Source organism: Macrotis lagotis, chromosome 1 (assembly GCF_037893015.1).
Source record: "Macrotis lagotis isolate mMagLag1 chromosome 1, bilby.v1.9.chrom.fasta, whole genome shotgun sequence".
NCBI classification, from domain to species: Eukaryota; Metazoa; Chordata; class Mammalia; order Peramelemorphia; family Peramelidae; genus Macrotis; species Macrotis lagotis.
Window position 1 is genome coordinate 128,756,650 of NC_133658.1, and position 18,010 is coordinate 128,774,659.

The window sequence follows — 18,010 nt, forward strand, 5'->3', positions numbered from 1 at the left end:
AAAGACAATTTACAGATGAGGAGTTCAAAGTAATCCATAGTCATAAGAAAAATTGCTCTAAATAATTACTTATTAGAGAAATGCATCTCTGAGATATCACCTCACACCTCTCAGACTGGCCAATATGACCAGAAAGGATAATGATCACTGTTGGAAGGGTTGTGGGAAATTTGGGCCACTAATACATTGTTGGTGGAGCTGTGAACTCATCCAACCTTTCTGGAGAGCAGTCTGGAACTACACCCAAAGGGCAACAAAAATGTGCATACCTTTGATCCATCAATACCACTACTGAGCCTATACCCTGAAGAGATGATGAAAAAGGGTAAAAACATCACTTGTACAAAAATATTCATAGCAACCCTGTTTGTGGTAGCAAAGAACTAGAAATCAAGTAAATGTCCTTCAATTAGGGAATAGCTTAGCAAACTATTGTATATGTATGTAATGGAAGACTATTGTCCTATTAGAAAGCAGGAGGGATGGGAACTCAGGGAAGCCTGGAGGGATTTGCATGAGCTGATGCTGAGTGAGATGAGCAGAACCAGAAAAATCATTGTACACCCTAACAGCAACATGGGGGTGATGATAACCTTGATGGACTTGCTCATTCCATCAGTGCAACAATCAGCAACAATTTGAGGCTGTCTGTGATGGAGAATACCATCTGTATCTGGAGAAAGAACTGTGGAGTTTGAATAAAGACCAAAGGGAAAAAAAACTGATATCTTATTGTCTGACCTTGCTATCTCTTTTACTTTATGTTTCTTCCTTAAGGATGTGATTTCTCTCTCATCACATTCAATTTGGATCAATGGAAACAATGTTAGGGAAAAAGAAAAAACTTGTCAATATTCCATCTATCTAAGAATACTGTAGGACTTGGCAATGAGAAGTAACTTCAAAAAAAAATAATGCCCATATCACAAGAGAGCTATCTAAAAATGTCAATATGACCAGTGCCCAAAATACCAATGGTTAACAAATTAAACTGGGAGGAAAGTACCCACATTCAATTTGGATCAATGGAAACAATGTAAAGACTGGCAAATTGCCTTCTGTGGGGGGTGGGCGGAGGGGAGTAAAAATAGGGGAAAAATTGTAAAACTCCAAATAAATAAAATCTTTTAAAAATAAATAAAATAAATAGCAAATTGTACATAATAGGTTTGAGTTTCATGGACAATCATATTTTATATTATGCTATTATAGAAATGCTTCATTCCACAAATTAAAATTAAAACAAATTTTAATTTTTTCAAATAGATGAATTTTTAATTATAAATGTGCAATAGTACCTTAATGGGTTCACTACTATTAATTTATGACATTGAGGTTGGTAAGCTGAATAAGGCATACAAAATGTTGACTGAGGAACTCTCAACTAAGGTTTACTGTATTAAATGAGAAAATAATCTGCAATTTCATTTGACTGGGGACTCTTTGAGGTCAGAAACTATCTTTGCCTCTTTTTTGTATCCCCATGAATTATCTGGTATAGGGTAGTCATTTAACAAATGTTCATTGATTGACTAATTATTAACATTAGGAAATGTATAATAGGTTTTATGGAGGACTTTGAAATTCATTCACATTTTTTACTGAAAACTTGAGCAAATCACTCTCTAAGCTTCCATTTCCTCACTGTAGGATGAGGGGGTTGGATTAAATGGCCTCTAAAATCCTCTCCAGCTGTAAGTCTATGATTCTATGAATTTGTCACTCATTCATTTATTCAATATGGTATTCATTCAGTATCTACTGTATGCACATGCCTGGGCTAAAGTTCAAGGAAAAGTTGGGATTTATTGCTTAAAGTATTCCCTTTATTTAAACATGGCATCCCAGTCATTCTAGTCCTTATCTACCTTCCTTCCTTTACTCATGCTTTTGGGTCCATCCCATAAATAATGTCTATCCAAGGTTCTAGTCTAGGTATTCTATGAATCTGCATTTTCAAAATCATAGTATATGAGTCCCTGATGATTTATTTTTCAGTTGTCACCTATAAGGGACAACTGACCTAAAATAAAGGGATTTCCTAGAATAGTATAGTAAAAAAGATTTAAAATAAAACATTCCTCCTCTTAGATAAATTTAAGATACATTCTTCCATGAGTATACATAAAATAATTGAGAAGAGTGGGCAAGAACAGAGATTTAACATGTTATGAGAAATAGGCATAGATATACAACTCAAACTTACAGTGCTTTGGGGTCTCTGATGTCCTTTTTGATATTCCATAATTGATCTGTAAGGGATACAATGTCTTGGGAAATTTCTTTGTTTTTCCAGGCTCACTGGACCTACTCACTGTTAAATGTGCAACCCAATTGTTTTCTGATCCTTTCGTGAACATGAGGACTTTCAAAATCTAACACATTTACAAATTGTAAATAGATCACTTAAAGACAGACACTCTATAATTTTATCAAGTAAATGGGGACTCAAGTGATAAACCATCCCTGGTCATTCTCCTTGATATACTTTCCTCCCAGTTTAATTTGTTAACCACTGGTATTTTGGGCACATGTTCATATTGACATTTTTAGATAGTTCTCTTGTGATGTGGGCATTATATTTTTTTTTGAAGTTACTTCTCATTGCTAAGTCCTACAATATTCTTAAACAGTTTGAATATTAATTTTTATCCTAATAAGGATTTAAACTTATCTTGGCCAATGAATTTAAAGATTACATTGAATCATAAATATGTAGTTATCAAATTCAATATCCTATCAAGGAAAACCTTTAGGCAGGTCTTTTCTTGTTGGTTGCATACATATTTGCATGTGTTCACACATATGTAGGAATGTGTATATGGTATAATAGTCATTATGGGGGACTAGCTTGATGGCATAGTGGATAGAGTGCCAGACTTCCAGTGTGACCTTGAGAAAGTCACTTAACCCTGTTTGCTTCAGTTTCCTCATCTGTACAGTGAGTTAGAGAAGGAAATGGCAAACCACTTGGACAGCTTTGCTAAAATATGGTGTAATGAAGAGTCAGACACAACTGAAAACAATTGAACTATAAGTCCTAGGGGAAAAACCAATAGCAATGATAGCAGTTACTTTGGCAGGGAATACAAAGAACATTAGATTTTAGTTCTATTGTTTTCTATCAGTAGGACTTCTCAGGCAAATTATTTCCCCAGATTCTTCTGCTGGACTATAAAGATAAAGTCTGGAAGATAAAGTCCTTTTTAGATCTAAATTTTATAAATAATATTAAGAACATAACTGGTTTCTTTTTTATTCATGTTTATTTATATACTCACCCATATACTTCTCCAAAAAAAACCCCACTAATTTTAACTTGGAATTAAGGACACGGAGAAATGCATAAGGTTAGATAGCAGTTTGTTTTCAACTTACCTCCTGCACATATGCTTGAGGGCTCAGCAGCTAAAATTTCAATGCATGACTTCTTCAAAATCTAAGGAAAGAAATGGAATAACATGTCTATGAGAAGTCAATGGATAGCATTAAGACCAATGGAACCAAATAGAATTCTCATCTACCAAAAGAAAAACTGTAAGAAGCATTACGAAGGACTAAACTGACATAAAATTCAAGTAGAGAGTATTTCTATTATTATTCAAAGTCAACAATTCTTTTTCTGAGGGCTTAGATACTTACTATATGAATAGAGCATGCTAGGTGCCAAGGATATGTAAGTAAAACACAGTCCTTCCAAGGAGAGAAAAATCACTTAATGCTAAGGAAATTATGGTCTTCCTCACAGAGGATGTTAGTACTAAGATGTAATATGATAAAACAGAAGCTAGTCCACTTGGAGTCAAGAAACCTGGGCTAAAATATTTGTTCCCACACTGAATAACTCTGTGCCTCTTAGCAAGTCACTGAAGCTTTCTGAGCAATAGTTTATTCATGTATGAAATGAAGGTGATGATAATATTTGCATTATGACTGCCAGTAAAACTGATGAAGTTTCAGTCAAGTTGCTTGCCTTGATGAAAAAATAGCAACCAAAAAACAACAAATATTATAAACTCCAGTAAAGATGAAAATAAGCATCAGTTGAAGCAATGATCCAATAAAACTAAATAGAAACACTGAGTAGCAACTTCACCTAGTTCAGAACTATATAAAAAGAGATAGAAATCTGTCAGCATTCTGTTCAGAGGTTATATCAAGGGTAAGGGAAAATAGTGAGACCTGTCTATCTCAGGTTTGAAGAAAAGAGGTTGTCCATTACCAACATAGAGCAACAATAGCAGAAGAAGCTGTTCACCACAACAGGTCTCTATCATGCCTGAGGTTAGTGCAATCCTCTGATTTATGCTTTGGACCTTACAAGGCCACAATAGATTCATGGGACCCTTCAGGAGCTCCAAAAGCTAGTACAATCTCAAATATCCTATTGGAGTCCATGAGAGTCAAATTGTTCAGGAATTTTTATCATGTCTGATTCTTTGAGATCCTATTAGGGGTTTTCTTGGTGAAGATATGGAGTGGTTTATCATTCCTTCTCCAGGGTCATACCAAAAGACAAAGGTAATTTTCATTAGACAACTTCACAATAAGGAGAAAGATCACAACGCAGAGGCCAATATGTATACAAGGCAGCCAGAATCCTAGATGCAGAGTTGAAAGAGACTTTATAGGCTTCAAAGAGACTTTTCATGTAATTTAACTTCTCCCATTTTACAAATGAGGAAACTGAGATCCAGGGAATTAAAATGATTTGACCAAGGTAACATAATGAACATGAAGAACAAGATTTGAACATAGGGCTACTGAATCCTATCCAAAAGTAAGAAAAAGGTGGAACCTAGTCTCAGTTCTTGGCCTGGTCTCTATTCACCATATCTAGAACATAGCCACCAGATGAAATCCAGGCTGCATGAAAGACAGGTCCTAAATCTGACCAACCAAAAATATGATCAAGAGCAGATCATGGCCTTATCCAGAAACAAAGGTTGGAAACATGATTTAAAAGAAGAAAATTCCCAGTACCGTGAAGAAATCATATAGATTGGAAAAAAAAACAACAAAGGAGCTATATCATCAGGATCACTCAAGACCATTCTGCATTTTACAGTAAAAGAAAGGAAGCATTTAAATATGATGTACCAAAAGGCAAAAGAAAAAAGTTTGCAATAATGGATAATACCTTAAAAATATGATATTTCATAAGACAATTTTTTTTTAGGTTTTTGCAAGGCAATGGGGTTAAGTGGCCTGCCCAAGGCCACACAGCTAGGCAACTACTAAGTGTCTGAGGCCAGATTTGAACTCAGGTACTCCTGACTCCAGGACCAGTGCTCTGTCCACTGTGCCACCTAGCCACCCCAAAACATGATATTACAGAGGAAAAAAATAAACCTTTAAAAGAATAAGACTTTTAAGAATTCCTGATGAAAATACAAGAGCCATAAAAAATAAAAAATTAAAAAAAAGAAAGAAAATACAAGAGCCATATAGACTCAGAAAACTCAGAAAAACTAACCAAAAAAAGCAACCTAGAAAGATAAATGCATTTGATCAATTGGAAGGGGAAAAATGACAGCTCAGTGTTGAACTTAGAACTTAGAAGTCAGGAAGACCTGAATTAAAATCTGTCTCAAATATTTATTAGTTAAACTTTATCACCCTGGGCAAGTCTCTTAATTTTTCTCTGCTTTAGTTGTCTCATCTCGAAAATGGTATTAATAAGAGCTTCTTCCCAGTGTTGGATATTTATCATCATACATTATTGCTATTACTGTACCCTACACAATGTTCTCCTGGTTCTCTTCATTTTACTTTGCATCAGTTTATATAAAATTTAACATTTTTCTGAAACCATTCTATTAATCATGTCTTATAATGAAATATTATTCCATCACAATCATATATGGATAAAGGATGAAAGAGGCTGGAGCAGAATCTATTATGTTTCAGCTGAGGTTTAAAAAAAGCAGGGGTAATAATCATGATCTCTTACAAAGCAAAAGAGATAAGCAGGGAAGCTACATTTTGTTTGTTAAAATGTACAATGAAATATTATCAGTACTTAACATATATATGCCAAATGGCATAATATCCAAATTCCTTAAGAAAAGATTATACTAATTTGGGGCAGAGCCAAGATGGCCGACAAGAAGGGATCCAGTCTTAGGGGCTCTGTGATAAAACTCATGAGCTAAGGACTCTAACTAAACTTTCCAGAGACAGAACCCACAAAGGGACCCAGTGAGGCAGTTCTCCTACTCAAGGTAACCTGGAAAAGAGCAGAAAGGCTCTGCTCCCCGGGATCGGAGAGGCGACCTGCCAGAGGGGTGGCCCGCCAGAGTCAAAGAACTTCAACCTCCTGGAGACAGCCCCAGGGCGCTGGGAGCCTCAGCTCACAGCAGCAGGGGAGTCTCCAGAGCTGCACCCCAAGGAGCACCAGGCACAAAGTGGGGGAACAGCGGGAGACCTCTGCCAGAGTGAGCACATGGAGCCCAGCCCTCAGGGCACACAGCAAGCAGCATGATCTTTCCCCAGCCCTGATCCAGGAAACAGAAGCAGGCAGACCCAGTAAGGAGGAGCCCCCAGGGCATGAGCCCATTGAGCTGAGGGCGGGGGAAGTGAAGAGAAACTGCAAGCTCTGTCCTCTGCCCCTGGAACAGGACTTTGGGGCTCTGACCACATTCAGATCCTGATCACAGTCTAGGCCCCCCCCCCATAGAACAGCAGGGCCCCCTCCGCCTCAGCCCCATGGCAGAGGGAGGTGCTTATGGTCATTCACAGACCAGGAGGGAGGACAGAGCCTCACACACTGAGACCCTTGTGGGAGTGTCCCAAAAGCTCAAGAAACACCGCAAACCAGGCCCAGGCTGGGAAAATGAGCAAGCAGAGAAACAAAAAGAAGACTATTGAGAAATATTTTGCAAATGAGCCCAAGAAGGACCAAAATACTCAGTCTGAAGATGAGGAAGCACAAGCTCCTGCATCTAAAGAATCCAAGAAAAACAGAAATTGGGATCAGGCTATGACAGAGCTCAAAAAAGACTTTGAAAATCAAATGAGGGAGTTGGAAGAAAAACTGGGAAAAGAAAGGAGAGAGATGCAGGAAAAACATGAAAATGAAGTCAGCAGCTTAGTCAAGGAAATCCAAAAAAATGCTGAAGAAAATAGCATGCTAAAAACCAGCTTAGGTCAAATGGATAAAACAGTTCAAAAAGTTATTGAGGAGAAGAATGCTTTAAAAAGCAAAATTAGCCAGATGGAAAAAGAGATTAAGAAAACTCTCTGAGGAGAGCAAATCCTTCAGACAAAGAATAGAATTCAGGGAGATTGATGAATTTACCAGAAATCAGGAATCTATACTTCAAAACCAAAAAAAATGAAAAATTAGAAGAAAATGTGAAATATCTCATTGAAAAAACAACTGATATGGAAAATAGATTTAGAAAAGATAATTTAAAAATTATTGGAATACCTGAAAGTCATGACCAGGAAAAAAGCCTTGACATCATTTTCAAAGAATTACTACAGGAAAATTGCCCTGATATTCTAGAAGCAGAGGGCAAAATAGAAATGGAGAGAATCCACTGATCCACCCGAGAAAGAAATCCCAAGAAACCAACCCCTAGGAATATTATAGCCAAGTTCCAGAACTCCCAAGTCAAAGAGGAAATATTAAGAGCAGCCAGAAGGACACAATTCAAATACCATGGAACTGCAGTCAGGATCACACAGGACTTAGCAGCAACTACATTGGAAGCTCATAGGGCTTGGAATACAATATACCAGAAGGCAAAAGAGCTTAGAATGCAGCCAAGAATGAACTACCCAGCAAGGCTAAATGTTCTCTTCCAGGGAAAAAGATGGACTTTCAATGAACCAGCAGAATTTCAAAGGTTCCTTTTGGAATGGCCAGAGCAGAACGGAAGGTTTGATCTTCAGATACAGGACTCAGGTGAAGCATGGAGATTGGAGGAGAGGGGGAAAATATGAGGGACTTAATGAGGATGAACTGCATGTATTCCTGCATAGAAAAATGACATTGATAATACTCATATATATGAACCTTCTCAGTTAATAGAGCAAGTAGAGAGAGCTTTTATAGTTGAAGCACAGGAGAAAGCTGAATTCGAAGATAAAATATGGTGTAAAAATATAGTCAATAGGAAAAAAGGGAAATGGAATGGGAGAAAGAAAAAGGGGAGGGGGAATAGTCCAAGATATTCCACATAAGATTTTTTTTTATTACAATGAGCTATTGCAATGATATGGAAGGAGGGAGGCAAGGGGGAATGAGGGAACCTTTGCTCTCATCAGAGATGGCTAGGAGAGGAAACAGCATATATACTCAATGGGGTATAGGCATCTGGAGTAAGAAGGAGTGGGGAGCAGGGGGAAGGGGTGGGGATGTGAATAAAGGAGGAGAGGATGGACCATGGGGGGAGAGTGGTCAGATATAATACATTTTCTTTCTTACTTCTTGCAAGGGGCTGGGATTGGAAGTCCTGCCCAGGACCGTGGGGCCAGGTGGATTCTGGGCCTAAAGGGTGGTATGGGGGCTCAGGGCTTCTTGGCCCCAGGACCAGGTCTCTGTCTGCTGCACCACTCAGCGACCCTACAGCAGAGTCAGAGTGAAAGGAGAAAGAAAATATAGTACATGGTAGTGGAGAAATACGAAAGGAGGGAGTTGCGATCAGCAATGGCAACATTGGAAAAATATGGAAGTAACTTTTGTGATGGACTTACCATAAAGAATGAGATCCACCCATGACAGAGTTGTTGGTGTTGGAACAAAGACTCAAGCACATTTTTTGTTATTATTTGGGGGAGGGTGCAGGGCAAGTGGGGCTGGATGGCCTGCCTGGGGCCACATAGTGGGGTGATCTTTGGGTGTCAGGGGCTGGATTTGGACCCAGGTGTTCCTGGCTCAAGGGCCAATGCTCTGTCTGCCACCCAGCCACCCCTACTATTATTATTATTTTATTTTATTTTGGGTCTTTTTTTTTGGTTTTTGCAGGGCAGTTGGGATTGGGTGGCTTGCATGTCACACGGCTGGGTGATTGTTGGGTTTATGAGGCTGGATATGGGCTCGGGTGCTTGTGGCTCCAGGGCTGGTGCTTCATCCATTGCGCCACCTGGTCATACCTACAATTATTACTATTACTTTTTTTTTAATTTTAATTTTTTTCTCTCCCCTTTACATTTTTTCGCCCAAGCAAGTCTATCTATATTCATGGGGGAGGAGGGGTATTTTGTTTACTTGTAAACAAGAATATTTTATTAATGTAAAAAAAAAATTTGTACAAAATGAGATTAAAAAAATAAATTAAAAAAAAGAAAAAAAATTTTACACTCAAGACATTTTTGGGAGAAATATTTCAGGGTAATAAGAAACAACACAGTTAAGTATGAATTTAAAAAAACTACAACAACCCCAACCTCTTTTATTAGTCAGGCTTTAGTGATTTTCTACCCTACAACTCAGCTTGATACTGTTCTGAATAGTTTCTTTGCCTATGCATAAAGCTGTTATATGAATAAATGCCTAGTCTGCTCAAAAAAATAAAAGATTATTCTTCTCCTCCAGCTCAAAATAAACTAAACCTTGACTTATTCTCTGGAATTTCTGATGGTAGAACCCTAAATCTAAAAGCCTGAAGCCATATACTGATAGTTTCTACCTGACCAGAGTTGTCAATGGTTGGTCAGATATTAATACTCAAATCTTGAAGTCCTCCAGTAGAAGACTCTCTTCCATAATCAGTGGCAGGACTAATTAAATGATGCTACTAAGTGAGAACTCAGGGTAAGGTTGATTTCGTAAATGATTAAAGAATTTAAGAGAGTAGTCTTTGAGGAACCATTTTTTGAAATAAAAACTGAGTAGATCCTCCAAAAAAAATGTCTTTTTAACGATCAGGAACAAATGATTGGAATTTGGGAAATTTATTCTGTTTCTGATCTATAGCTCTGAGGATGAATCCAGTCTCACTCCTCTGCTAGGGGGACTTATAAAGGTCAAAATGTTATTCAGTCATTTTTCTGACACGTGTGATTTTTTGTAACCCTATTAGGGAGTTTCTTGACAAAGAAATTGGAGGGGGTTGCCATTTCCTTCTCCAGTTCATTTGATAGAGGGGGCAAACTGAGGCAAACGGGGTTAAGTGACTTGCCCAAGGTCAAGTAAAATAGTATGGTGAAAGAAAACTGGATTTGGATTTAGAAGACTTGAGTTTGAACCACTTTTTCACTTCCTATCTTCATGACTTTGGGCAGATCATAGAATTTCTCTGGTTATCAGTTTCCCTATTTGTAAAATGAGAAAGATTGGGTTATAGGATCTTTAATTTCTCTTCCAACTCAAAATCTATGTTCCTCTGATGATGATTTCAATTTGAAGGTGTTCAAATTGCAATACCTGGGCAAAAATCTCATACCTCCCATGAGGGCTTGTCCAGGCAAGAAGTAGGTATAATACAAAGGCTTTGCTGTCTTGGATTGTAGAGAACAATAACGGTTTATATGAGGCTAGAGGATTCTCAGTAGATGTAAAAGACATAGCTGTTCTCAAGTAAAATATTTACAAGTATTTGTATTTAGTGTTTACAAGTATTATACTTGTTTTTGCTCAGGTCTAAAGACTAGAAACAGAAGGATCAGAAGAAATGCTTAGACTTGGTGTGCCAAAATGCTGTCTAACAATTAGAGTTTTCTGCAAGTGAAATAGGTTGTTCAATAAAGTATTAAGTTTCCCTTAAAGCAGAATTTAGATGGCTGCTTTTCATAGATTTTATAGAGTGGATTCCTATTTAGGCATTGATTTGATTAGAGATCTTTTTAAATAATTACAGGAATCTATTGTGCTATCTTAAGTATTGGAGGAAAGTAGGAAAAGGACTTATATATTCAAAAATATTTAGGGCAGCTCTTTTTGTGAAGGCAAAGAATTCAAAATTGAAGAGATATCTATCAACTGAGGAATGACTGAACATGTTATGGTATTTGAATGGGATGGAATACTGTTGTGCTATAAGAAATGAAGGGGCTGATTCTGGAAAAACTTGGGAATACTTAAAAGAACTGCTACAAAACAATGTGAACAGTGCCAAGACAGCAAATGTATACATAAATAGCAACATTGTAAAGACAGCCAACTCTGAAGTACTTCTTAACTAACTCATCAATATGATAAGTCACAATAATTTAAAAGGATTCACAATGAAAAATGCTATCCACCTACAGAGAGAAAACTAATTAACTTGAATATATAGATTGAAACATATTTTTTCTCTTTCTCTTTTTCATTCTTAAGAACATGACTAAGTGCAGAAATACATTTTGTATGACTTCATATGTTTAATAAGTGTTGTATTTCCTGATTTTTCACTGGTTGGGGAGGCAATGGGAAGAGGAGGAAATTTAGAACTGAAATTTAAAAATTTAAAATTTAAAAAATAAATTGTGATATTTAAAAGAAAAGGAAAGTAGCAATGGGGATTGGAATGATTGCACACAAGACTTTCTCCCAAGAAAGATTCTAGAAACAATACTAGGGACCTGAAACCAAGGGATCAGACAAAATGACAAGACAGAAAAAGCATTCAGAAAGTAGTGAAAAGCTGGTGGCAGGACTTTGAAACTAGCGCTCTAGAACCCAGATCCTGCTTATCCATGACTGCAATTGTACTGACATGGAAGTCCTTCAAATTTTGGATTCTCTAGCAATTCAACTTAGATTTCTCCTTCATTAGTCTAAAAACTTTTTTTATTTTTTTATTTTGGTAAGGCAATGGGGTTAAGTTAAGGTCACACAGCTAGGCAATTATTAAGTGTCTGAGGCTGGAATTGAACCCAGGTCCTCCTGACCTCAGGGCTGGTGCTCTAACTACTGTGTCACCTAGTTGGCTCTAGTAACAATCGCATATTTCATTTTAAGGTTCTTTCTGATTCTTATAGAATGATGGGGCTTAGAACTAAAAGAGATAATGATAACAATTACATGTCTCTTTTCAAATAACAGAGTTTAAATGAATGGAAGATTTTTATAAATAACAGTATTTTGAGAATAGCTGAAAAAATGTAAATGGAAACTCCCTGGGCACTTGAAATCCCCTTGTGTTCGTTTCACCTCCACAATAAATGTTCAAATAGCCAAACTGCATATACTTTTTTTAAAAAAAAAGCAGAAATAAAACAAAACACACAAAAAACCCTAAATTCTCACCCATGCAGTTTACTGACCTCAAACTCATTTCTTTGTTCCAAACTGTAAACACCTTACTATGGAATTTGTACTGCAATGAATATTTGACCACGAAGACAGTAACAGGGTTTGTCGGAATAAACACAAGCTGGATTACGCTCTCAGAAAGTGTCTGCATTTGCTGATAAATTTAAAAAGTGTATGAAGAGCCAAAAAATGTCAGCCAAGTACTATGATTCACTCCAGCAAAAAGACTGTCTTTCCAATCTTAAACTAAAACAGCTGGAAGAAAATATTACAATAAAATACAGTAAAAAATGTATCTATTAGGGGTCTGAGCAGGACTTGGCTGGGACTATAATTCCATTGACTTGAAATACCTGATTTCAGAAGGTGGAGAGAAAAAAGTAATTCTATTTGTGGGGAGCACCCAGTTCTTTAGAAGCCTGAACTGTAACAGTGATGGTTCTTCCTGAGTCGTAGGAAGGGTAGGAGGAGGGGAAAGAGTGGCTGGCAAATCAAGGAATACAGATGGCTGAAGGAAGGGAAAGAACAAAGATTAAGACTGAAAGAGAGTGCAATTGAGTGACAGAAGAAGAATTTAATAAGGAACAGAATTTGATAAGGAATGAGGAGGTGCTCAGAGAGGTGAGAGGAAGTTAAGGGTTCTAGGAAAGAACAAAGCATCCAAATGGACCCAAAGAAAAAATGACATTCACATCACCAGTCAGGAAGAGTAGTAGAAAGTTCAGAGAACTGGTAGCCATAAGGCTTAGGAAAACCCTTTAAATTCACTATACCTCAATTTACTTACCTGTTAAAAGGTTAAATACTAAGATTATTATTAAATGGAATAGTAAATAAAAAGGAATTTTGCAAAGTTCATACAATCTACAGGATGAAGTCCAGAATATTATCCAATTTAAGGAATAATCTTTAAGATATAACAAGAGGCCATTCAGCCACTGTTTGACTACACTTAAAATAGTTGAATCCAAGATTTATTAAACACTCTTCCTGTGAAGTTCCTCTATTAGATGATGAACAATGAAAAACATAAAGATGAAAATTAAGACAAAATCCCTGCTCCAAGAAGCTTAGGCTCTAATAAAGTGTTGAGATATCTTATTAACTCACATTTGTGAAAAAAATTAACATTTCTAAAGCAGTCTTCTCCCAAACCTTGTGAAGTAGGTAATACAGATATTTCCATTGGTTTTAAGATTTATTGATTAGATAAAAAGGGGCTCAGAAAGGTTAAGCAACTTTCTTAAGATTATAGTGCTAAGTATAACAGCATCAGGGTTTAGAATCAAGTTAAGTGTTTATAACACTGCTGCCTTTTAAATATGGCTGATACAGATTAGAATATGATAATAAGGAGAGGTTTAGAAACAGTGCTCCAAAGATTGAAAGATCCCAATTGAGAATTTAGATCTAGATGAAACCTTTAAAGGTTATCGAATCAGAACTTTTCATTTCTTACCCAGTTGTACTACTTTGGAACTTCTCTGAACACCAGAGTGAGGAAACTCATTGTTGGGAAATTTTTATTCTGCAAGATTTCATCAACTATTGAATTCACTTTAAATCCCTCTGATCAGAGGGTGGAACCATGATGAACTCCAAAACTCCCTTTAATGAGGGACCCAGGCCCAAAAGATCCCTCATTTCTCACTTAGATGTACTACTTTGAGACTTTTCTGCCTTTTCCACCATGGTCCTGCCTTGAGCACCTTCTCTGGTACTTTTCCCTACTTCCCCTGCTTTTCACTTTACTGTGTTGTCTTCTCCAATTAGATTATACATTCCTTGAGGGCAGGGACTGTTTGTTTTTTAAAATATTTATATCCCCAGTACTTAGCACTGGAAAGTGAGACCCAGAGACATTTTCACAGAAATAGTAAGTAGCAAAACTAAGATCTGAAGATTGACTCTCACTCCAAATCTACTATAACCATGCTATTTCTACCTAAGTAAGATGAAATGGAAAATATGAGGCCAGCACAGATCTCTTTGCTGAAGAGATCCCAAGTGCTTTAGGCAAAGTTCAGGATGTATAGATGACTCAAGTAAGAATGTAATGGGACAGAAAGGGAAAGACTGGGCCCTAGATATACAAGACAAGAGGGCATTGACTTATGTGAGATTTTAACTTTCACTCTAAAGTTTCATAAATTTGTTAAGGACTGCCCTTGGCCGGGAAAGTGCATTTCTTTCTTCTTTTCAAGAACAACTTAAAGAATGGGAAAAGAGCATGTTCCCTGGAATCAGGAGGACCTGAGTTCAAATCCAGCCTCAGTCACTCAATAATTGCCTAGCTGTGTGACCTTGGGCAAGTCGCTTAACCCCATTGCCTTAAATAAATAATTTTTTTTAAAAAGGACAAAAAAAAAAAAAGAATGGGAGAGACCAATAGTATATAAACAAGGGCAGTTAACAAAAGTTAGACCAAGTAGTCAGGGACACTGTCCTTGGAAAATCAGAGGAAAAGTCACATTGCCTCTTTTTAAAATTCACATGTTCTCATTTACCTTCACTTTCTTTCTCTTGCCCTGATTGATTATCAGTCAAGGTAAACTTGTAAGAAAAAGATAATATTCACTGAAATTAATCAATCTGGGCTGGGCTGTCTTTGTGCATCTAAGAGGAGTGATTACAATTATTACTGTTTTACTTAGCAGGCTAGGTATTCTTGAGAGATGTGGATCTAGAGAACATAAATACAACTAATAAGTCCTTTTCCTGTCTCTCCATTTGTGTGAGTTCTGTCATTCTCCCAGAGGGTCTGTTTAACTGGGAATGGTACCCAGGGTAATTTTTCTATGCACATTCTTTTTTTTTTTTTAAGATTTTTTTTTGCAAGGCAAACGGGGTTAAGTGGCTTGCCCAGGGCCACACAGCTAGGTAATTATTGAGTGTCTGAGATGGGATTTGAACCCAGGTACTCCTGACTTCAGGGCCAGTGCTTTACCTACTACGCCACCTAGCCACCCCATTCTATGCACATTCTTAAATCAAGCATATTCTTCTGGTTCATGGTGTGTCAATCCATGCATCTGTGGACAAAGAATTAAGGAATGGTGGATCTAGGAGAAAATGGACTAACCGCAGGAGGTTATTATAAGCTATGTAATCATTAAAATGGCAAGATACTTTCTGAGGCTTCTTTGTTCTCAATAAAGAGTATTACATTTAGGAAAGTAAGCATCACCTCATACCATAAGTCAAGTGGGAATATGGTGTTGTTTGTTCAGCTGATAGTGGTACTTCAGTCAACCTGGTGAAAAATTTATCTTTGGTTTTCCTATCTAAAGCTGTAGACATAGAAATCAATCTAAAACCTCCTCCTATGATATAAATAAATCTTGGTGGAGTCTTTGTTGGGCAAAAGAGCCATCATTTTACACCTACTATGAGGGATAATTTGAAAGAAGTGGGTGAGAGGGAAGGAAACAAGGGGAAAAGTCAAAAAAGAGGAGGATTCAAAATCATCATCTTATAAAATCAAAGAGGCAAAATAACTACCCACAATTATAAGTAAAGTTGGGGGCTGATTGGCCAGTGAGCCTAGTTCTGATGATTATATGTTATTGATATAATCCTCATCTATTTTGAGCATTTTCATCCATTTTTAAACTGAGGCCAGTCTATTACTACCAAGGAAAAGGGAGATTTATTATTATTATTATTATTATTATTATTATTATTATGCTGGAACTAAGGTACATTCAAAATGTACTAACCAGCCAAAATATTTTAAAGTATTTGCTGTGGCAAAAAATAACATCAAGACTGTTATTGCATAAATATCAATTTCTCTAAATGTGCTCTTCCTCTTAAGATTTGACTTCAGTATACCTGTCAATCTCCTAATACATATAACCTTTTTTGTAAACTTTAAATTTTTCTTTTCAACATTCAACATTTCAACATTTTTGTAAGATTTTGAGGTTCATATTTTTCTACCTCCCTCAATTTCTTTCCCTCTCCCCTTAATACATATAATTTTATAGATGAGGCATTTTCCATGATAGAATAAAGTTTAGCTTATTTTATCTCAAGACAAAGTTATTTTTAAGTATTGTTTTCATCCTTTAATTTAATTTGACACTCAGATTCAAGCTCACAGTCTTTAGTCTCTGTTCTTAATTTTCAGTCAGAAATTTACACATATTGAATCCAAATGAAAATTTTACACCATTAGCAAAAACTTCCACAAGATGAAGCTATTTAATATGCTTTGCAGTAGAATCATGTGCACTTGATGTCATCTATATACATTCATTAATTAAACTAATGTTTTAGATTCTCTCTGTAACTGAGTCATATTCAGTTCCATTCTTGAGTGATGATAATGGATTTAAGACTAGGCAGAATCACAGTGAGGTTAAACTATCCCTTTGGAAGATGCCACATTTTATATCAATTATCCTTGACTTGCTGCTTTAACAAAGAACAATTTCTCCATGTGGAAATAAAATAGTGTTCTCACTCTGCTTGCATCTCTTTTATATATCTGAAGTATAAGACTAAGTGATGAGTGAGAAACTGAATTAAATACAAAAGTAACTGATCAGGACTATATAAATGGTATGATACTTTTAGATGGTCTGTTCAATAATCACCAAATTGATAAAGAGAACTCGTTACAATAGTGAGATTTATCTGGCACATGTTTTTGTTCTAAATTTTTATAGAATCTTTTATTTTAAAATCAAAACAAATTGACAGAACTTTGTATAAAATATACAAACACCTAATTGGTCTATATTTGTATGTTGGTATTCTTATCTTTGGGCAATAAGTATGTGATGCTTTCTGTTAAGGGAGATAGGATCAAGTCTGACTCAGAGAGGAAGCTGATAAAATGCTTTGCTAATAATTCATGTACTTCTGAGATGTTCAAACCAATAACAATGGATCTTATCCAGATTATCCATTTACCAGTTTTATAGAGAAGCTAGAGCTTTCATCACCTCCCTTGACATAATTATCCTGTTCATTATGTTAATAGCATACAAGCTTTTTTCTTCAATATTAGATACAACTTGCAGTTTTCATTGTGTTGCAATTCTTTTGAGTATTTGCTGATTTTAAATTGCTCACATATGACTTCTTTGAAGGTTCTCTTTTGAATTTCTTTATTTTTCAAATATATATAGCATTTTTAATGGATGTTCAATTGTTTATTTTGTTCTTTAGACTGCTTTGATTCCTTATATTCCTTTATTTGTTTTTTGTGGGCAATGGGGTCAAGTGACTTGTCCACAATCACACAGCTAATTAAGTATCTAGAGTCTAAGATTTAACTTGAACTCAGGTCTTCCTGACTCCAAGGCCCGGTGCTCTATACATCATGCCACCTAGTTGCCCTGATTCCTTGTATTTTGTATTTTGTCTTTTACTTTCAATTGCTGGGTATCAAATTTAATTGTTAAGCAAGCACTGTATAAAGGTCTGGTGATACAAAGAGAGACAAAAGCTTTGTCCCTATTCTCAAGGATCTCAGATTTCAGTATAGGGAGGGAGGGAGGGAGATGAAATGAAAGCTATTATGTACATACAAAATTTATGCAGTGTAAATGGGAGATGATCTCAGAGAAAATGGACAAGGATGTTGTTATATAACTTGAAGTACTAGATATTGTTAGAAAAGCAGTACCAAATCCTTGCCTATTACTAGTAAGTTGTGTTCCCAATTTTGTTATGATATAGTACCAGCAGAGGATAAAGTCTATTTCATGCACACTGGTGGTCGGTCTGACTTAATGATAAGTACCATCTTCCCCAAAGCATTTCCAGCAGCTAGCAAATTGGTGTTTCTAATTTTGTTCTTATCTAACTTGC

General features: G+C 36.4%; 1 protein-coding gene across 2 annotated transcripts in view; it reads right to left on the reverse strand.

The window, feature by feature from the left end:
- ANTXR1 (ANTXR cell adhesion molecule 1) overlaps positions 1–18,010 on the reverse strand; it is a 303,869-nt gene that overhangs the window by 202,456 nt on the left and 83,403 nt on the right. For both annotated transcript variants that reach the window (XM_074207912.1, XM_074207920.1), the window contains exon 9: positions 3,379–3,439. In XM_074207912.1, the coding sequence (XP_074064013.1) occupies positions 3,379–3,439 (61 nt within the window). The remainder of the gene's footprint in view (positions 1–3,378; positions 3,440–18,010) is intronic.